We start from the raw sequence: 22,564 nt of genomic DNA, 5'->3' as shown, positions 1-22,564 counted from the left end.
AAAAATCAATGAAGCCAAGAGTTGGTTCTTAGAAAGAATCAACAAACGTCACAAATGCTTAGCTAACCTTATCAGAAAAAGAAAAGAAAAGGCCAAAATCTATGCAATTAGGAATGAAAAGGGTGAAATTACAACAGACCCAGCAGAAATCCAGAGGATCATCAATACCTATTTTGAGAACCTACTCGCCAATAAGATGGAAAGCAAAGAAGAAATCAACAGCTTCCTAGATAAAAATGAGTTACCAAAGTTGAATGAAGGAGACCTAAAAATTCTAAACAACCCAATATCAATCAATGAAATTGAAAACTTAACAACTAAAAAAAGCCCAGATCCTGATGCCTTCACTGCTGAATTCTACAAGACTTTTAGAGAGGAACTACTGCCACTACTGTTTAAACTCTTCAATGATATTGAAAGGGAAGCAATACTCCCAAATTCACTGCTAGAATTAAGCATCAGCTTGATCCCCAAAGCAGAGAAAGACCTAACTGAAAATGAGAACTATAGGCCAATCTCACTAATGAATGTAGATGCAAAAATCCTTACTAAGATACTGGCAAATAGAATTCAAAAGATCATCAAAATGATCATATACCCTGACCAAGTAGGATTCATCCCAGTGATGAAGGGATGATTCAACATACACAAATCAATAAATGTAATACACTATATCAATAGAGCCAAGGACAAAAACCAAATGATCATCTCAATAGATGCAGAAAAAGCATGTGACAAAATCCAAAACACATGTATGATAAAAACCATACAAAAATTGGAATAGACAGTCTGTACCTCAAACTGATAAAAGCCATCTCTGAAAAACCAACAGCCAACATCACACTAAATGGTCAAAAGCTGAAATCCTTCACACTAAAATCAGCAACAAGACAAGGATGTCCACTATCACCACTCTGGTTCAATATAGTTTTGGAAATAGTGGCCACAGCAATTAGACAAGAGAAAGAAATAAAAGGAATAAAGAGAGGAAATGAAGAAGTCAAATTGTCATTATTTGCAGAAGACATGGTACTCTATATAGAAGACCCCAAGAACTCCACCAAACGTCTTCTAGACTTAATAACCAAATTCAGTAAAGTAGCTGGATAGAAGTCAACACACAAAAATCAATAGCTTTCCTCTACACAAATGACAGACTCACTGAGAGAGAAATAGGGCAAACAATTCCTTTCACAATAGCATCCAAAAAACTGAAATACCTAGGAATCAACCTAAGGAAAGAAATCAAAGACCTCTTCTTTGAAAACTGTAGCACTCTGAAAAGTGAAATTGAAGACGATATCAGAAAATGAAGAGACATCCCTTGCTCCTGGGTAGGAAGAATTAACATAGTGAAAATGGTCATACTTCCAAAACTGTTATATATTCAATGCAGTCCCAGCAGCATACTTCATTGACCTTGAGAAAACAATCCAAAATTTCATTTGGAACAAGAAGAGACCTAGAATAGCAAAAGCAATTCTAGGCAACAGAGACATGGCAGGGGGTATCACAAGCTCAGCTTGAAACTATACTCCAAAGCTACTGTGATAAAAACAGCATGGTACTGGCAAAGAAACAGACCTCAGGACCAGTAGAACAGATTAGAAGATGCAGAAATAACTCCAGATACACTCAGCCACCTCGTCTTCGACACAGGAGCCAAACACCCTCACTGGAGGAAAGATAGCCTCTTTAATAAATGGTGCTGGAAAAACTGGGTTTCAACTTGCCAAAGATTAAATCTAGACCTATATCTCTCACCATGCACTAAACTAAAATCAAAATGGATTAAAGATCTAAATATTGAAACAGAAACGCTGACCTGGCTGGAACAAAGGTTAGGTAGAACTCTTGAAGACACTGGTGTAGGAAAAGATTTTATGAACAAAACCTCAGTTGCCCATGAACTAGCACAAACAATCTACAAATGGGATCTCTCCTTATTAAAAAGCTTATGCACAGCAAGAGAAACCACCAACAGTGTAAAGAGACAACCCACAATGAGGGAAAATATTTTCACCTGCTATTCCTCAGACAAAGGTCTACTATCTAGACTATATAAAGAACTTAAAAAAATCATACCTCCCACATTTAAAGATCCAATCAAAAAATGGGCATTTGAAATGAACAGACATTTCTCAGACAAAGAATTAGAAATAGCAAATAAGCATATGAAAAAATGTTCAACATCACTGGTTGCTGGTGAGATGCAAATGAAACCAACACTGAGATTAAACCTCACCCCAGAAAGAATGGGTGCTGTCATGAAATCAACCAATAACTAATGCTGCTGGGGCTGTGGGGAAAGAGGAACACTACTCCACTGCTAGTGGGAGTGTCAACTAGTCCAACCACTGTGGAAATCAGTATGGAGATACCTTAAAGAACTAGGACTGGAAGTCCCATTTGACCTAGCTATCTTCCTGGTGGTTATCTTCCCTAAAGAATTAAAAGAATCATACCACAGTGATATATGTGCACCTATGTTCATAGCACCACAATTTGTAATAGCTAAAACTTGGAAGTAGCCCAATTGCCCATCAACTGGAGACTGGTAAAGAAAATGTGGGGTTTTTTAAAATAAAATGGACAACTACTCAGCCATGAAAATGAGTAAAAGAAACCTTTATAGCTAAATGAATGCATATTGAGGAGATACTCTTAAGTGAAATAAATAGGACACACATGTGTAAATACTAAATAAGTTTCTCTAGTGTGAGAAACTAAAAGTGTAATTAAGGACTAAAAGTTAAAATAGATAATGTGAAATAGGAAGAAAAGGGGGAAAGGGGAAGGGGAATTAGGATGGGTAGGGGAGAGGAAAGGGGGGAATGAAATTAATATGAGAAAATGAAAAAATGGAAACAAAGTCTTTGTAAATAGGGAGGGATAGAGGGGTTGACGGGAGGATGGGGGATTGGGGAAATGATAAGAACCAAGAGAGATTATGTAAAGGTGCAAATTTCCAATTATGATTGTTTTTATATTGTATACCTAAAATATACCAATGAAATCAGGAAGTAACCTTGAGACTCTAAACAAAAAGTTATATGAAAACTTAAATGCCCCATTGTGGTAAAAACTTAAATGTTTCATTGTGTCAAATATATCATAATTTATCAATTATGTTAATACTACTAACAATAACAAGATAGATTACAGTGTCAATACTAAATGCCAGTAATGTCTGTAAGGGCTTCACAAATATGAACCCAGTTTGTTTCCACAGCAACTTTCCGAATTAAATACTATGATTGTCTGCTACAGTTTGGATCTAGAAGGTCCCCCAAAGACCTATGTGATAAAGGCTTGTTCTCTTCTTGGCATTATTGAGAGACAGTGGAAACTTAAGTGTGACTTAATGGGAGGAACTGAGACACCAAGTGACACTTATTAGGAGTGTCCCCAAAGGAGATAGTAGGACCCCAACCCCAGTACTGCTCTGCATGCACTCCCACCATGATGGACCACTTCAGGCCCAAGGCCAGCCAGTGATACACAGAAATCCTCAAAACTTTGTGCCAAAATAAATCTCATTCATTTAAGTTGATATTTCAGGTATTTTGCTATACCCATGAAACACTATGAACACAGTGGTCCACTGCAGAAAACAATACCAAGGCAGAGAAAACAAGATAACTACTCGAAGTCATATAGCTCATGTGGGGCAGAGCCAGTTTTCAGATACAAGTAGCCTGAATGCTTGGAAATATTAATGAACAGAATGCAGCAGATGCTGTAGATACGATATAGAAAGATCTATAAGGCAAATTGTTACATTAGAAAAAATATATAGAACAAGATTGGTATTATACTTACTTTATGGAATAAAAACTGAAGCTATATATTTGATCATTTACATAAAATATGCATCTTGGATAGTTTAAGAAAGTTATTTCTAGGAGTAGAAATGGTAATGGAAAAAGAGGGTGATGGGGAACATGTATTTTTAACTTTATATATTTCTAAAATGAGTGAACTTTGAAGAATTTATTCGTTATAATTTTTCAATGTTATTGCTATTTAAAAATAAGTGAAGTGGAGGATATGGAAAACAGTTTGTCCTTACAGATGTTTCTACAACTGTGTTTCTGGCTTTCATTCATATTTTTCTGTCTTTTAAAAGTTGATCCAAATATCTATTAAACTCAACCTCTTAAATTTTCCACAATTGTTTTCAGCTCATATAAAAGGCTTTAACTTCCAACCTCTTTAGCTTTGGCCTATGTTTAGGATTATTTTTAAATAACGAGATTTTTGATTGCTGTTGAAAGACATCTAGAAGATTATTTCGAAGAGCAGAAACCAAATTGTTGGCCTTGACTGTGCCTTTAGGAAAACCTCAATCTGCACCCTCAGGCTGTATAGCTTTTCAGTCTTTACTAATCGGTAACCTCAAATGAATGCACATGAGGAATTTTACATGCAAGGGCAGGAGGCTGCAGAGGAAATCTGTGTATGCTGTCAGGACAGCGAGAGAAAGGACTTCTACTGTTTCTTCTGCACAGATTTCTTAGGGTAAATGTTTTACTCTAGAAAGACAAAGGATGCATCCGTACCCCAGGGAGAAATATCATACATGCACTTCTACCAGGAAGTCCAAGGAACAAAAAGCTAACAGCTAAAAGTATTCTTCTCCAATATGACGAATACCAAGCCCCTTCCTCACTGCAGTTTCCAACTCTGTACACCATCAGTGCTACCCACAGGGCTCCCTCCAAGGTGTGTCTTTTGAAGACTGTCAGGCTTCATACAGGTGGATACTTTTATTCCCTCTTTCTGTGCATTCATACACCTTCAAGGAAGAGGGGGAGCCAGGAAGCAAGTGAGAGCTAAACCCAAGACTTGATGACAACATGAATGAGTGCATTCAAATTCCAGACTGCCTACTCTTTGACAGTAAAGCCCCTCTGGAAAATTGTTTGAGCCCTGTATAATTGAAAACTAACAATGACATAAGTCAGAGGCAGCCTTAGAAGAAAGGGGATAAAATTATGCATTTACATATAGAGATATTGACACAGATAGCAATTTGGATAGATTCGCTATATATTTTATGCATCCATATTAAACACTTATGAATAGTCCTTGTATAGATGACCAAATATGGATAGAGGGACTTTATTGGGGGAGAGTTCTATAATTATGATAAGCAGATATTCAACTAATAAGTAATAGGACAGTGTAAAGATACAAAATGAGAGAAGGAAAAAGACATTGAATAACTCTACCCCTTGACATCTTTATTAAAACATGGCTGTTAGCCTACTGAACTCTAACAACAGGAAGCCTAAACTATAGCAAGAACCAGTGAAAGGTAAATTCTAGGTTAACAGCCACCATCTCGCACTTCTGCTAGCCTCAAAACTGGAGGAGGACACATATTCTAAAGGTATAGATTCAAAGGTAGGGGGTAGAAATGACTGTCCATATTCAAAATGGAAAGGCAAAGTGAATCCTTTAAACTTAAACTGAAATGTTGTTTAAAACAATGTGTGAAGAGCTACATATCATATCCTTAGATTAAACCTGGACATGCTGACCTCTTGTCTATAGCCATTAATTATCTTCAATCATAGGAAATTTACAAAGAAGAGAGGGATTTTGTTTCTTTTAAAACTTAAAAAAGCCCTGGGGTTTCTCTTTAATGGCTTGCCAATTATCAAACCAAAGTGGGTAAGTTGAAAATCCTAATTATTCAGTTAATTTATAGAATGTCAACTCTGGCCTAGGCTCTGAGGGAAAAAAAATGAAGAGACAAATATGAATGCTGTCACCACAGAGCTCCCAGCCTGTCTTCTGTGCTGGGCTGCATCAGTAGCATCTGTTCATGGCACAGGGACAGAACACCCCCAGCTTATATTCCTATAGGGCATGTTCAGAGAAAGCTCCTCAACTCTCTGGCCACATCCTCAAATCCAGATGTAACTTGCTAGTATAGAGCACAGAAATCGTCTTCCCATGGAAGCAGTGTCATGGAAATGTTTAGCTCCCAGCTACGTCCTTAAAGCTCACCTACATTCAGCTCTAGTGAACTATGAAGAGGTTTGCAGTTTGTGTCAGCCCAGGCTCACTGAATCTGCAGTATTAAACTACACTTTATAGTATCGAGATGTCTACCACCAATTGAAACAGCCAATAGTCAAGATAAATTATATAATGTTCAGGCTACGATTTTGATGCAATTTGTTCCCCCAAAAGGTCATATGTGCGTTGAGAAGTTGGTCCCAGTATGCTGGTGTTAGGAGGTGGCATGGACCCTTTAAGAGGTGAAGCCTTGTGGGAGGAGATGATGTCACTGGGGGTGGTGCCCTTCAAAGGATTTAACCCTTGCCTCACAGAGGAGTAAGTTCTGTGACAGAGGGTAGTCATCAAAAGTGAGGCTGCCCTGCTCTCTTCTCTGGCTTCCTGCCTCACCAAAGGATTTCTCCCTCTCACAATGGCCCCTCCCAAGATGTGACAAAGATGGAAGGACCCTCAGCAGGGCTCGTACTATGTGGACTCCAGTCTTCACAACTGTGAGCCAAATACACTTCTTTAAAAAAAATAAAGTACCAGCTTCAAGTATTTCCTTACAGCAACACAAAGGAGATGAACACAGCTAGGGATGAGTGGAATTAGCTGTGAGCCCTGCCATCCTGAATCTGTTTCCAGGATAAGGGAACAATGACAGGGGCAGAGCCTCTCTGAGTATGCTTAGAAGACATGGGCTGCATCTGGGATAGCTCATCCGCAGGTCAGTCAGTGGCCTCTTGTGCCGTTTGTAGTTCTGGCAAAGCTATACACAGTTTATGCGGCTGTTATTCCAAAATTCTGACTGACATACTGCCTCGTTATTTCAGCGATTATAATAGTGTTTTTACATATTCTCCACTTTTTTAGGCATATGTTTTCAAGCAGCAATCCTTGCTCTAATAGCATTTTAAGTACATTAACTTGCATTAATTTTTAAACACCACTTTTTATGCAGTTTCATTTGCACTCAATGCATAAGCCACATCTTAATTTTTAGATCCCCTAAGATTATCAGCTCAGCATCTGACTGGTAAAACAATAACCTCAGACCAGGCTCAATTTGCTCATATCATGCCATACATCCATGTGTAGCTAAAACAGAAAAATAAGCTATTCTAAACAAGCACATGAGGCTCTGAGACAAAATTTCTAAAAATAATTTTGTTTATGTTTCAGAATAAGGAAGAAAGACATGCAGTATAATAGGTACTGCCTGAAGGAAGTCATTTACTGGCTCTGTGTCAAGGTTAAGCAAGCTCTTTCTTCCAATTCATTAAGAACGGCCTCAGGTTCAGAGAATGTGGATGCTTTAGAGGTCATCACCCCAAATCATCCTAATAAAACACTGTTTCCAGACTTGGTGCTAGGGTCTCAATATGAAATACAGTCTGCTCTCTAATTAAAAATGTCCTGCTTGCTTGTGTTTCTTCACCACACCACAGAGAGAAGCAGGATGACATGTACAGATAATTCTCCTGCCACTGGTATTCCTACACCATCATAGGGAGAGGCTCCTAAATTCTGCTCTATGGATTCCCAAAGCTTTTCATGAACTCCCAGAAGGATCTAGATATATCCTTTCTCTGAGCATCTCATAGGATAAAAGATCTCAATCTGAATCCCCTTGGAGAGGAAATGCTATATTGCTAGAATCTGGTATTCTCCAATAAAATCTATGCTTGGAATGTGCATTCCAGGTCTCTAAAGAAAGAAAGCAACTGCTAAGAAGGAGGAAGACGAATTGTCACATAGGTAGCCAGCATGTCAAGAAGAGCCAAATAGCAGTGGAAGCATGGAACCCTGAAAAGCCTGGGAAGCACCGGGTGACTTTGGTTCCTGTGCCTTCCCACACCTTCCCAGACTCAGGGGGAGACATGGTTGCCCATACGTATGACACTGAATGATGATTCCCAAAGAAGGCTTGGCCAATTCCATGTTAGTATCATGGGAAACTTGTTAGAAATGCCAGTTCACAGGTCCACTCTGACCTTGCTAAATCAGAAATTCTCAGGGTAGTCTAGCAGTCCATGTTTGTGCAAATCCTACAAGGGCTTCTGGACCCAGTCACGTTTGAGAACCAATGTCCTAGAATGAATTAAAGTTATTGTAATGTAGTTTCTCTCCCAATCCTTATTGATAATTGGACAATGAGGAATCTTTTCTCCTCTTAAAGAAATGTCAAGGATCAGTAAGCTAAGGGGGAGCAAAGAGGATGTTGGGGTCTATTGTTGCTTTGTGCCTAAATTCACCACCCTGCTTTCCCATTCATTTCTGATTTAAGGATCTCTGTTATGGGCACCAACAAAATGAAAGGAGGAACCATCAGAAATAGATCTGATCTTCCCTAGAGCCCAGTGTATGCCAGGCAGCTTACTGCCACTTAACCTTTCCGTTCTCCACATACAAGCAACATTAACAGGAGTTCTAATAGACCGCATGAATGAAGAAAACCCTCCAGACTTGCTCTCCACAGTTAAGTCACCACTAAAGCGTCCGCACTGCTTTCTCACTGAGGTATTTATAAGCAGGGTCAAACTATGAGACCACACAAAATACAACAATAATGTATTAGCCAATATGAAGTTTAAACTTCAAAACACATGCCTTTAAATCATTAAAACTCAACTTTTTACATAACAACACTTATACAAGCCTGCCCCCATTAATATTCAAGCCTTTAAAAAGGACACTTTTAAAAATCATGGTCAATATAACCCATAATTTTTAATCCAACACTAAAAGTTTTTCCATTAAAAAAAGGCATTCTTAGCTCAAGGATCTGAGTTCGATCCCCGGTACCAAAAAAAAAAGGCATTCATGCACAATGTTTCAATGTGCTGCCAATGGCTGTTCTTACTTCATTTCCAGTGTTGTAGTTTAAATTTGAAAAAATGCGAATCTGGATAAACAATAGCAACCAAAAGCACACCACAGATTTGGAAATCAAATTACAGCAGAAAGGACTTTTCTGCACAAAGTAGATGTATCTGTATATCCTACTGCCATTGTATGGCTCCTCCCTTAATGAAAGCAAACAGGAAAAACTGAGCACTGCCTACAGGCCTATAATCGTTAGCTACTTGGTACTTAAGAAACCAGCCCTGTGTCTTCTGGGACAACTGTCCTCACGGGAAAGTGGGCAGTGTTGAGTAACCAACATTATTTCTCTCCATCTTGATTTGTAGGATCATATCCTTGTTGCTGTTTTTTCAGCTTGAAATCCCAGTCATCATAAATCTAGCCACTTCCTTCTCTAGTGGTAATTAGCATAAGCCCTAAGCCAAAAATGATTCCACACGAGAAGTAAAATAAATTCAGCCCTTCTTACCTTTCATGCCAAACTTGGAGTGTCTTGCCAACTTAAGCAGGAACAGCATCACCAGCAGACAGAATCCCACCACAGATGCTATCACCACCACAGCATAGACCTGGGGATAGGAAGAGAAGCAGTGACGACCCTGCTAACCAGCTCCCTGCAATGATGACAATCATGAGATGGCAGCTAAGGTTTATTGAGTACTTAATAGTTTCTCTTGTAACAGCTTTAGTATGTCAATTCACTTAATCCTCAACAAACATGCTAAAATATATAGGTCATATTATTATGTATACTTTACAAATGAGAAATCATAAGCCAAAGTTTATAAAAATGGGTATCCAATTGAGTATCAAATAGATACACTTCTATCTATAGCTGCAACTACAGACCAATCCATTCCTGTCCACCCACCCACCTACCCACCCACCCTCCTATCTGGAGAGAAAGACTTGTGTCACTCAAGGCAGAGAATGTCTTTGTAGTTTGAGATCTTAGTCTAAGAAATAATGCTGTGCTGAAGGGGTTGGGTTGAGGGAGGATAAAATATGAAACATTAATGGTAAAATAATGATAATTTTTGAGTGCGGTAAATGGTACAATAGGGTTCATTGTACTACTTTATTTTTGTATATGTTTGAAAGTTGTCCAGTAATAAAATATATTTTTTAAATTGGTATTGTCACTTTTAAAAATCAGAGTACCCTGGGAGCAGTGAGTCAGATAAAGGAAGGCAGTGTGGGTTGAGTTCTGCTTATGAAACCTCTCATACACTTATGACCTGTACACTACCTGTATGGATGATACAGCAAAAGGGGTTTTAAAGTTTAAAAAAGGAATTGCAAATACAGAGTATGCATGTACATAGGGTAGATATACAAATACTATCACAACCCTGAGATGAGGTGAGAAGCTCACACTACCACTGCTACTCCAAGTGCTTTGGGGTGGTGAGGGTATCCTAAATACAGCCTAACATTCTGGAAGCAGAGATATAAGCAACACTGTGCCTCATCTTTCAGGGTTTGGGGGGGAAGCAGTTTCTTTAGTGAGCTGAATGAATGCTCCATGTGTTCCCACATTACCATATGACTTACAATGGATGCTTGGTAATCAATACCAGAATCCAGGGATCAAAAAGGTTCAATGTGGTAGTAGGCAAATGTGGAGGAAGTCAAATGTAGTTTACTGTCACCACCACAATTCCATCCAATGCTAGCCACCCCCAGATTTATCTGATATAAAGGGAGATTAGTGTTTAAAAGTTATCAAATCATCTTATCTGACAAGTATAAACTGCCATCCATAAAATATTTCTCATCACTAGTGTTTTCGAAAATAATTTGCCTTGACAAATTTTACCTCAATATTGTTTGTTTATGTAAAGACAAATTATCTTGAAAGAGTCACTGGCCATCTAACATTGTTTTACCCTACAAGGAAAGAAGAGAACTTTCTATGTTGTAAATAGGCATTTTACTCATCTACTTATTCCCACTAGGCAACAATTCAACTATAGCCCATCTGACAGGGCCCTCCTGGTCCTGGGAACCCACCACCAAATGACAGTGCTACCTGGGCTCAAGTCACTGCCACTTCCCAAGCCCATGCAGTGCAAGGACCATGGGCAACTTTGTACCATCTTTAAAATCTAGCACCATACCTCAGTCCATACTGGGGGATTTGAGAGCTCTGGAGAACACCCCACCTTCCAAGGCCATCATCTTCCAGCCTTCTCCTACCTCCCCAACTAGCTCCCAGGGAGTTGACACTGCTGTATGAGCAGAGAGAGCTGTGCAGTCATCAGCCATGCTTCCGTGGCCTGACCACGAACCTGGCTGTTCTGGGCTCTAGGCTTGGCCTGATACTCACTCCTCTTTCCTGGGCTTCTGTTACCCTCACCCATTTGCCCCAGTGAGCCTTATGCCTTCCCTGTTGTGTACATAAAAACCTGGTTATTGTTAATCTTTGCTCTTTGTCTCAACTACTGAGGAAGAACTGCCATGTATGAGTGGTGATTGTTGAGCCAGACTTTATGCAGATTTACTCTGTCCAGTGAAGAGGTTGGGACTCAGCCACCTTCAATGGCAGTTCTAGAAATAAACTACAGGAGAATTCAGCCAAAACACCTCATGCTGGACAGACTTTCTATTCTTGCCTGGTGGACTTTAGTTGGAATACACTGCTATGCCTCATCTTCTTTCAGTTTTGCTCAGCCCAAGATCTTGCTGCCAAAAAAAAAAAAAAAAAAAAATGCTGCAAGGAAGTGGCAAACATAGAGAGTATTCAGGCTTGGCCAGCCATACAGTCTATGTTGCTACTGTTCAGCTGGAGAAGTAGCCTGAAAGCAGCCACAGAAGCATGGAAACCAGTGATGTAGCCACATTCTAGTAAGACAGTATTTACGAATACACACAAGTGACAGGATTTAGACATAATTTCACAGCTCTTGCCCTAAACTGTCTGAGATATCCACACTGACTTAGACTCTTTAGCTTCACTGTTTCATTTAATCTATATAATAATCTTTAAATCTGACAGTATTATGGCCCTCAGTGGTAATCATTAGCACTGGGCCCATGTATTCCAGATTTCTCCCTGTGTTACTCTGTAAAATGCACCTCCTGGCTTGCTTGTGATTAAATGGGTTCATGTGACTAGTTAAGGGCTGTGTCACTATTGGGTGGAGAATTGCAGTGCTAGTCTGAGACCTTTCAAGGAGTGACTCTCAACCAGAAATAATGTTGCCACCCCAGAGACTTTGGCCATTCTGGGTTATCACAGTCTAGAAAAGGTGCCACTAGCATCTAGTGGATAGAAGCCAGTGGGTAGAACAGGGATCCTGAACAAAAAATCATTTCTCCCCAAATGCCAGTGGTGCCAATGGTGAGAAGCCTACTGCACTTATTCTAGAATTCCTTCCTCTGTGTCATAATAGATGCAAACTTCCTATGCTAGAAGCAAGACAATGCTCAAAAAAGCTCACAGCAAAAAGATATACTGAAGCATGAAGGAAACCTGTATGGTTTTGAGCCACTAAAAACACGTGGAGATTTTTGTTACTGCAGCATAGCTTAACCTGAGTGATACTCACTTCATAGTGAGGTACTACACACTGGAAAATATTAAGAACACTGGTTGTTCCTGAGCATAAAGTTTACCACTTATTTCATATATCACTTCAGAATTACTTAAACCCTGCATCTCACAGTCCCCATGTGTAAAATAGGGAATATAATAATACTTTACTCTGTAGTTTGTTGTAAATCTAAAATGTGAATGCAGATAATGGACTTGGACCAGTGTCTACTACCATAGATAACACATAAATATGAAAGATGCCAATGTCAATGATGATGATAAAACTAAAATGTAAAGAAAATTAAATAAAAACCCCAAGGCACACCTCCCAAACTTAGAGTGTGAACGAACCAGTGTGTCCAGGTATAAAACGTGGTTTGCTCATGAAACTTCCTCACCAGGTGCGTGGTTGGAAATGAAGGTGTAAAAGTAAAAACATGTAGCTGACTCTCCCATTATAACGCCAGCCTGATGTCAGGGGAAGGCAGCACTAAGGAAGTCACCAAGCACAAAGCAGAACAAGGCCAGTCAGGTGGCCAAGATAGAGCCACAGTCTAAGAATCCTCTGCCTGGTGCTTTCACTGTGAGTGTCTTTCCCAGAATGTGCCAATGCACAAGTGTGAATACGAACTGAACTCCACACCAGCAGCCTCTACACACACGGGCAGCAATTCTGCCAAGGCTAACTGTGGATCAGCTTATTCTAACTAAAGCCTTACCCCTCAAATTTGCCCAATGGGTTTGGTTTTTGTTACTGTTGTTGCTGCCTAATCTTTACTTCTACCTATTTTTTCCTGAAAATGAGTTAATAGCACCTCAACTGTAATTTTTCTACCTTAAGAAATTCAAGATTTCTACAGATAGAAGGGGAATGCCTAAATACATGCATTCAAATGTTATTTTATAGAAAAGAAAACTGGGATGGAGAGAGGGTGTATGACTTGCCCAAGTCCCCTGACCTCTCAGCATGCAATGGTACAGTTTCTTACTTCCTTTAAAAGTCTGTGGACAACTTTCAGGATCCCTGAGTCCCTGTGTTTTGGGGATACTCCACCTTTCCCAGCTGTGAGACCCAGAAATAATGCTTCACTTCTCCAACCCTCCACTTTCTCATTAGATAATTATGCCTGATCACAGTTATTGGATAGGTAACTCCACTTGCAGAACAGGAAGGGGCACTACTATTGAAAAGCTGCTAAAGATTTGAAAATTGACATTTAACCCAATTGAAGTCATTCTGAATTAAAACACTTTAAGAAACAAAGGCTTAGGGTCGGGGATTTAACTCAGTGGTTTCGTCGCCTGCTGTGCAAGTGCAAGGACCCGAGTTCTATCCTAGATACAAAAAAAAAAAAAAAAAAAAAAAAAGAAAGAAAGAAAGAAACAAAGGCTTCTGTGACAGTAAGAATCTCTTTTTCAAAAACTGCAATAAATGTAGAGTTTCAGGTGTTTTGCCTGTGTTGGAGGGAAGGCTGATGTTTATGTGAGGATTTGGCGATTTGGACGGTCAGTTGGTTTTCACCTGAAAATGTCTTTTAGGACAGAACAAAGGGGATCTGTCCTTTCCCAAAAATCCAACTAGGATCTTGAGGAGCTATTACTGGGCCCAAAGGCCAGCATTTAGGGCTGTCTCTCAAATGTCCTGACAACACCTGCAACCTTGCTGTCACCTCCCTGGCTCTGAGACTCTTCTAATAAAGTGGTCCTCCCTGTGATCAGAGTCTGTTTATGTCACAGATATCTGGACCACACAAAATTTTTAAATTTTCTTTAAATTCTGCAAAACATGGTCTTGCATCTCTGATACAGGATTCTAGGGGCCCCTGACAGAGTCACAATGTACAGGCTTTGAAGGATAATTATTTTTACTGATCTTGCCTTCTGGCACTATAAACAGCTTGAATGTCTTGAGACATGCCAATCGGGGCCTCCGTCTATTATTGGGATCAAAAGAGAGAAGACTAAATTTAATATATATTTCTAGTAATTGAAATGTGTGCACATCAGTGGCTCAGATCCTGCAGCTTGGGTCTTTTACATATACATTTTCAAACCATGAAATATTAAATCATAGAGACTGACTGATCATGGCACTTGCTGTTGGTATTTCAGCATCATGCATATGGTCATCTGTGGAAGTCTGTAGTGTGTGCGTGTGTGTGTGTGTGTGTGTGTCTATTTTGGATATGTTCACTTTGAGCTGCAATTATGCTGCATCTGTTTATGAACTTTCCATTCCCAATGTCATGGTCTTAGTTCAAAGATATAGCACCAAACACCTCAATAATCACCCCATTTCCAGGCTTTCTATTCTACCTGTCCTATAGTGTTCATCATAATTCTAGCCAGTCTGCAAGACTTATCGAGTGCCTACTAGATGTCAGGTAGTATTCTCAGAGGCTACAGGCACACACACAAAAAACGTTGACCAGGATGCCTATACAATAGCTTCCCTTTAACTGAAAAGGAGACATTTCAAGACCTCCAGCAGATGCTCAAAAACCATGGGTAGAACCAAATTCTATATGCACTGTTTTTTCCTATACAAATATACCTATGCAGAAGTTTACTTTATAAATTAGACACAGTAATAGATTAATAATAACAATAATAAAATCAAGCAATTATAATGATAGGCCCAAATAAACGCTTGTGCTTTGGAGACCTTATTAACTACAATAAGCCCTGTGATACCGTGATAGTGGGTCTGATAACTGAGCTGGTTGCTAATTATGGGGGAGTAGCTTAGACAGTGGGGATACTCAGGACAAATAAATGATTCACAATCCAAATGGGACAGAGGAATTATGAGATATTTCATCACACTACTCAGAGCAGTGCATAATTTACAATCTATGAGTTGTTCATTTCTGGAATTTCCCATATAATGATTTTAGTCTCAGATTGAACTCAAATAACTGAAAATAAGGAAACTGGAGCTACAGATTAGGGGGAACTACTGTAGTTAAAACTCCTACTAAGGAATCTTGAGAATGGAAGAAGATATTAAACAGGTAAAGGAATAAATAAAATAATTCCAGATAGTAGCTTCTTAGAAGAAAATCAAAGGAGGCAGTGATTGCCAGCCACCTAGCCTCAAAGACCTTCTTAAAGCCCAAAGCTTGTCAGCAAGCTGAAGCTATGTGTTCCTCTGTGGAGTGAGCCTGTAGTATTCAAGGGAGTATTCAAAGAACAGGTGGCCAAAAGTGAGAAGAGCACATAGATGATGTCAGAGAAAGGAGGAAGGACAAGAAGATCATCAAGGGCTTCATAAACCACCAGGAAGAATTCAGCTTTTAAAAGAGAAGTTTTATTTCAAATGCATTAAGAAGACTGGGAATAGTAATAAAAAAGCATTCTGAGAAAAATGTGAGAAATTCTGAATTTCTAAGAAAAGTCTGTCATTTGCACAAAATGGATGAACCTAAAGGACACGGGACAGTTAAGATTAATTGTTAACTCGCTTGATTTAGGAGCCGCTCAGAGGATCAGACGCAGTTTCTGAGTGTGTCAGAGCGGACCGTGGAGGCCTGACCTTGGGGTCTGCATCTGGTCTTTGCCCCTTTCCTCTCTAGCACTCTTCCCTGGCTCTGTTTCCCAGCCACTATGAGGTGAGCAGCTTTTCCTCCCAAACCCTTCAACCACGTTGCTTCTGCTTTGAAGCCAGCCAACCACAGACTGTACCCTCTGAAACATGAACCAAATAAACCACTTCCTTCTTTAAGGTGTGAGTGACAAGTATTTGGTCCCAGCAATGAGAAAGCTGATTAATACAACACATGTTAAGTGAAATAAGGTAGGTACAGAAGACAAATACTACAGATCTTACTCATCTGTGGAATATAATAAAATTGATTTCATAGAAACAGAAGGTAGAATGGTGGCTAGGAGAGGTTAGGATGTGGATGGTGGCCTGGGGAAGAGGAGAAGGTGGTCAAGAGGTTAAAGTTATCGTTTGGTTGAAGGAATAAGTTCTGGCATTTTGCTGCACAGCAAGGTGAGTATAGTTAATACTAACATATTATATTTTCAAAATAGCTAAAGGAGAGAACTTTAAATGCTCTCATCAAGAAAAATAACAAGTATTTGTAATGATGGATACACTAATTACTGTGGCTTGATTATTCTACAATACGTATAAATATGGAAATAACACTATGTACCCTAGAACTATATAATCATCATTTGTCAATTAAAAATAAAATAAAACCTAAAGATGAAGTGATCTTATTGGAGTTTAAGGTCATTCAGGGTGCTGGGTAGAGGAAGAGCCCAGGTGACAAGCATGAGGGAGCAAGGCACTTCAGAGATATGATGTCACTCAGGAAAGAGCAACTGTAGCCAGCTTCTCTGTAAGGGCCAGATCGCAAATGGTACTAGCTTTGCAGGCCATATGGTCTCTGCTGCAACACTTCACCAACCACTGTAGCACAAAAGCAGTCACAGACTATGCAGGTGAGTGGGCATGACTGTGTTCCAATAAAATTTTACTTATGGGCACTGAAATGTGAATTTCATGGAATTTTTATATGTGAAGAAATATTGCTCTTCTTTTGATTTTAATGTAAAACTATTCTTAGCCTGCAAACCTCACGGAAGCAGGCAGTCAGTCAAACTGAATTCACAGGCCCTAGTTTGCTGAACTTTATGTTAGCCTACAACAGAGGCAGCCAAGAAGGAGACTTGCGGGTAGACTGGAATGTATAAGGAGGCAAAGCTCACAGGAAATGCCATCTGCACCCGATAAGGGAGGAAAAGAAGAGAGCAGAGGAGGCTTTGGGTTTTGATCAGAGCCACTGACCCTGGGATCTGTGGCCATCTGTCAATTGCTCCTCATCACACACAGGACTACACACCTGGACTGAGTTCCAAGACCTGCGTCTCTGACCTTAAGAGTGCTCCCTTGCAGACTCTGTAACCTCAAAAACAAGCACCTGCATCATGTTTTCCAACCTGCAAGTTCTTATTCACACACCCCAGCTGCCCTTCCCTTCCATTCCTATATGTCCACCCCCAAGCATCCGGCATGAGCCACACAAAATGCCATCACATCCAGGGAAAATGTCAGGGAAAATGCAGCCTCCTAAAAGATCGATCTGAGTTTCACTCATGCATTTACATTCTCAGAAGTTCCTGGATTGCTTGCCTTTGATGAACATTCAAACTTTTATGAAAATATTTAAGAGGTGAAGACATGATCCCTGAATGAAAACACTGGTTTCTTGATCTAGTGATCCTCTTGTAAAGGACAGATACAGTGGACCCTTGACTTACGAACTGGTTGGTTCCCAAGGGCTGGTTGTAACTCAAGTTAGTTGTAAGTTAATACAGCTGAGATCTGGATATTTACCTGGGTGCACACTATAGATAACAAAAGGTAGATGAACCCTCCATTAACCTAACTAACCCAAGTTGTTCATATGTCAAGTGGGACATAACTTGAGGGTCCACTGTATTTGAAAAAGGATTCACTCACAATCAAACATTGTAGACAAAAGGAAAAGCAAATAAACCTGAGGCTAGATAATACCTTTATTACTTTTCTTAAACTTTTCTATTAATTCCTCCCATATTTGATTCTCTGTTTACATCTGAAACATAAAAATGTCTTGGAGAGGCAACCACAGTCCTTCAACATGTGATCAACTGAGACAGTCAGGCTGATCTAGGAAACACATGGTTATCACACTCACTGAGAGATGTTCCCGGCCAGTTTTGTCAGCAACTGTGGAGGGAGTTTCACTGCTTCTGTTTGTAGTGTCACTTGTTGTAGTCCAGTCTTAAATTGGAGAAGGGGGAAAGAAGGAACAAGAAGTTGTCATTAGGCTGCCAGCACACATGAGGCCACAGAAAGCACCAGCAGGAAGCAAGACCAATTTCCAAAGACCAAGGTACCAACAGCCTGGCCAGGGCTACTGAGTTAAATCCACTTCAGCATAGCAACTGCGTGACGCTAAAGCTTTATTCAGCAGAGACCTTTATATCACTATGTAATTGGTCAAATTCTAAATCTGGTTAAGAGTTTCTTCTTTGCACTGAATATATCCCCTTATTGGTGGAATCTTCAAAACAAACATGAAAGGGGATCAATTCTTTAAAAGCCATGGATTTACAGACATTGCAAGAGTCTTTAGAAACCGAGTCTGGCTGCCACCTGATGAAAACGGAGCAGAGCCCAGACACTAACCAGATTTCAAGTGGGCAACACTAATTCCTGGGCAGGTGCCTCTTGTCCAAGTGAAGGGCAAATGCTTACAATGGAATGGAATGTACAGTAAGCATCAGCATAGAATTTGGGTCCACCAAGAAACTTTCTTGGAGAGTTTGAAATTGCCAATATTTCAGTTTCAGAATCATTACTACTGTAGACTAACACAATGCTCAGACTTTTAAGGATGTGTTCTCATTACACCAAGCCCCCAAATCAATTTTACTCTATACAGATCAGGATGGATAAGTGACTGATTTTTTTGGTGAGTAAAATTTTTATTAGCAATATCACATGCAAAGTATTACCAAGAAAATTCTTGCTGAACTTATGGCACATGATATTGTCTGTAAATGTTTATATTTTAATCCAAAATAGGTGCAGCATCTTTAATTTCCATCCTGAACAAACTATATCATTAACCCAGCCTCAGCTCAACTTCTCCAGGTGGAATAATTACACTGACCTCAGGGCAAGCAATTTAAATTTTATGGTATTTTTATGAGCAAAGTGTTCCTTGCAATGTGAATGAAAAATAGCAGAAAAAAGCACCTATTTTCCACTTCTTGTTTTATTCTTGTAAAACTTACTGATTTTAAACATGAACACATATCATTTTTAGTTTTCCTTCTTCATGTTATCACTGCCTTATTTAATATTTAAATCACTGAAATATCTAGAGGTAAGTATCATGACATTTTGGCCCAAAGATTAGAGTGTGACTTGAGAGAAGTGGGAAGATAGCATTTTTAAAACCTTGAAATTACTAAAAAGAAATCCAAAGCATAATTTTAAAATGTGAAATTGCAATTCTCACATAATTTTCGGTGATACAATTTGAGATATTATTTCTTTAAATTATATCAGGACAAATAAAAAGAAAAATTTGCAAATCACATGCATAAAATCAACCAAACCATAACCTAGGAGAAATATGGCTTAATATGCATAAGCAGGAAGAGAAAACATAATTCTTAATTAAACTCAAGTTAAATGCACACACCTTATAATGAACATTCAAACACAGGATGGCCTTATGGGAAAAACTGATGTCTACATGTATATTTACATATAAAATTACAGATCAGAATAGTTTTAGAATACATACATATAACATTTAAATCAATCTAATATTTTAATCATTCTTAAATTTCAACCCAACTCTTAAAATGCAGCCTGTCACTTCTCCACATTAAGGGACTGCCTGATCAAAAAGGTTGTCTGGAAATTTGTTAAAGACAGGTTATCATACCTACTAAAAAAATCTTGCTTTTCAATCAAAATAGCAAAGTATGATAAGATACTGGCGCAAAAACTAGTATCATAGACCTCTTAGTTTCTGCCCTTCCACAATCCTGAGAGTCTCTCACTTGCTTAGGGTTTAAATCTCTTGACTTCCAGGGAAACTCTCAAACTCTGGGACTGGGACTAATTAATGAAAAGTTAAATCATCCCTCTTACCAGTAATGAGAATGGACCATGACCCAGTGTGTCTGGAACCAGGTTCAAAGAGGGTCTGATGGTTTCTAGGAAGGTGCTCTTTCTTTGGGGACACCATCAAAGACTCTTCCTTTCCTCCTATCAACCTGGGTGGCAAAAATCCTTCTATCAGCATCCACTTATTCACCTGTGAGGGGACTCAGCCCTTAGTGAAGCTGGCAGAAGGACTTGGGGCATGTGAAGAGGCAGAGAATTTGGGTCCTGGATGATATGGTTGGGCTGCCGGTTTAACCACCCCTAAATTAAGCCCTTCCTTTGAAGTTCCTGTCCGGGAGCCAAACTTCCTCATTAAACAAGGAACAATCTTAAACTGGGTTTACTCTCATAGTCAGAAACCAATACAGTTCTCTTTCCTCAGTAGTCATGGCTTTTATTTATTTTATTTTATTTTTTTTTGGTACCAGGGATCAAACTCAGGACTTTGCACTTGCTCAGCAGGCACGGAGTCACTGAGCTAAATCTCTGGCCCAGTCATGGCTTTTAAACAGGTAATTAGTTCCCAATTATGGAAACAAAATGTCTGTTGCAGCAGAATGGATTTACTACTTCCAAGAACAGAGTATGAGAAAGTGTTATTTACAGGCACCATAAATATCAAGGGGAAGATGTCCATCAATACTGAATGATTTTAATGATGCTATTTCAGCCTATATAATACTTAAAGTGTGTATTTAACTGAGTTTAGAGGTCTTCTTTTAGTCAATTTATTTTCATTATATACAAACATTTTGATAAAGAGCAAAGTGAAGAAAATATGATAGCTACCTTCATAAATTCCACCTAGATAATCTGGGTTGTCACCTAAAAAAGAAAACATAGCAAACATGCATAAGTATGTATTTTGGTGTTTAAAATTTACTAACCAATAGGAACTAAATTATGCTAAATATGCAATAAAGCTTTTATAATCAAATAGACTGTTTTATAGGACAGGTAAATAAAGCCAGAAAGTCCAGCTTTGCTTCATATTAACTCTGTTCCATTCCCTAGTCCCCTCAGTCCTCCAAAAAAAGAAAAAGAAATAAAAGAATAACCAGAAATCATAAGTCATTTTGGACAAACTTCAGAGACCAGTGAATTACGACAATTTCCTTCTGTAGACTGTTTCTATTACACAGTTGGCCATGTTAATAGCAATGCTAGTATGTTCATTCCAGAGATAGGTAATTTTGCTACCACGTCTGTTATTCTCTGGTAGTTTGGGGTTACTGTCAAGCTATGCACAGCAGGGCCATTTACATTCATGAACATATTATCACCTACATAATGATGACTAAAGCACAATTCTGCACTCCTTTGAATCTTTAGGGAGGTTTCTAAGGTTGAAGAAACATATCTTTTTCATCCTAGCATAATCCCCCGCCCCCCAAAAAAATATACTTTCTCTGTTGAAATCATTCACATATCAGGTTATAAATAAATGTGACATTGGAGAGGAACATAAAATTATATCAAGTTAATTTTGTGGATGGCTCTGAAGACACCAAGATGATCAGAATATTCTGCTTTAGGATTCTCCCATAAAACTTGCCAGAAACATTGAAAATTAAAAAAAAAACTCAGCATCAACAAGAACTGGTGACAAAAACATTTGCTACTGATTCTCTGGTCACAGCTAACTGGATCTCTACATGAAAGTCTACTTGGAAATATAGATTAAATTTTTGCATAACAGTTAAGCCTTTGCAAAGTGAACTTCCAAACTACAGTTTTAGATGCCACTAGCCAGGTGACACAGTAAAACTCATAATCATAATGATCACTCAGTTCTCATTTCACTTCTGAACCCTAAGTAGAAAATGGCATTAAAATAAAGGGAAATGAGCCAATTTTCTGCTTAGGAATTCCCCAGCATGTTATCAAGATTAGTCTAAATGAAGAACCAAATAAAAGTGGCCCCACTACTCATATTAGAATTTTAATACATTTCAACCAGAAGAATATCTATTTTATCAGGGAAAAAATTAAATGGATGGCTGTGCTCAATTCTGGGGTGCTGCATACTGCTGAGTAATCCATGTTTTGTACAACTCCAGGGGCACCTTTCACACTGTAGTCTCTGTGACTAGCAACTCCCCAAATTCTGCAGTGCACAGCCTGCACAGCCACCTGAGATGGCACTGCGTCAATTCTCAATTCATGCAAAGTAATTAATTCCGGTAAATTTCAATTGCATTTTCCAGAGTTTCATTACCCCAATGCCATCTCTAAGTAGTTCTGAGTTACACTGTGCCAGTATGCATTGTCAGAACTACTGGTAGCTCATATGTCACCCTGAAAGAGGACGTAAAGGCTGCTCTGAAGTTTAAGGGGTGATTCAGTGAACACAGAAAGGAGAATTCCCAGGGTCAGACTCCCGCTGCCATTTGCTGTGATTTGTATGGTACCTTCCAGTCTTCTGAAGTCTTTTTTCTTTGCCAAGGCCCTAGACAAAATGATGT

At 39.1% G+C, this 22,564-nt stretch overlaps 1 protein-coding gene across 4 annotated transcripts in view; it reads right to left on the bottom strand.

Annotated features, from left to right (window-relative positions):
* Ntrk2 (neurotrophic receptor tyrosine kinase 2) overlaps positions 1-22,564 on the bottom strand; it is a 346,345-nt gene that overhangs the window by 255,150 nt on the left and 68,631 nt on the right. For all 4 annotated transcript variants that reach the window (XM_004862443.4, XM_021242569.2, XM_021242572.2 and 1 more), the window contains 3 exons: positions 20,889-20,924; positions 18,109-18,194; positions 9,347-9,446 (listed from right to left, as the gene is read on the bottom strand). In XM_004862443.4, coding sequence (XP_004862500.1) covers positions 9,347-9,446; positions 18,109-18,194; positions 20,889-20,924 — 222 coding nt within the window. The remainder of the gene's footprint in view (positions 1-9,346; positions 9,447-18,108; positions 18,195-20,888; positions 20,925-22,564) is intronic.

The sequence above is a fragment of the Heterocephalus glaber genome, unplaced genomic scaffold (assembly GCF_053883595.1).
Source record: "Heterocephalus glaber isolate CG9 unplaced genomic scaffold, H.glaber_assembly_v1.0 deba00000546, whole genome shotgun sequence".
NCBI classification, from domain to species: domain Eukaryota; kingdom Metazoa; phylum Chordata; class Mammalia; order Rodentia; family Bathyergidae; genus Heterocephalus; species Heterocephalus glaber.
The sequence above is the reverse complement of the archived record's forward strand: the minus strand, read 5'-3'. Positions and strand labels throughout refer to the sequence as shown.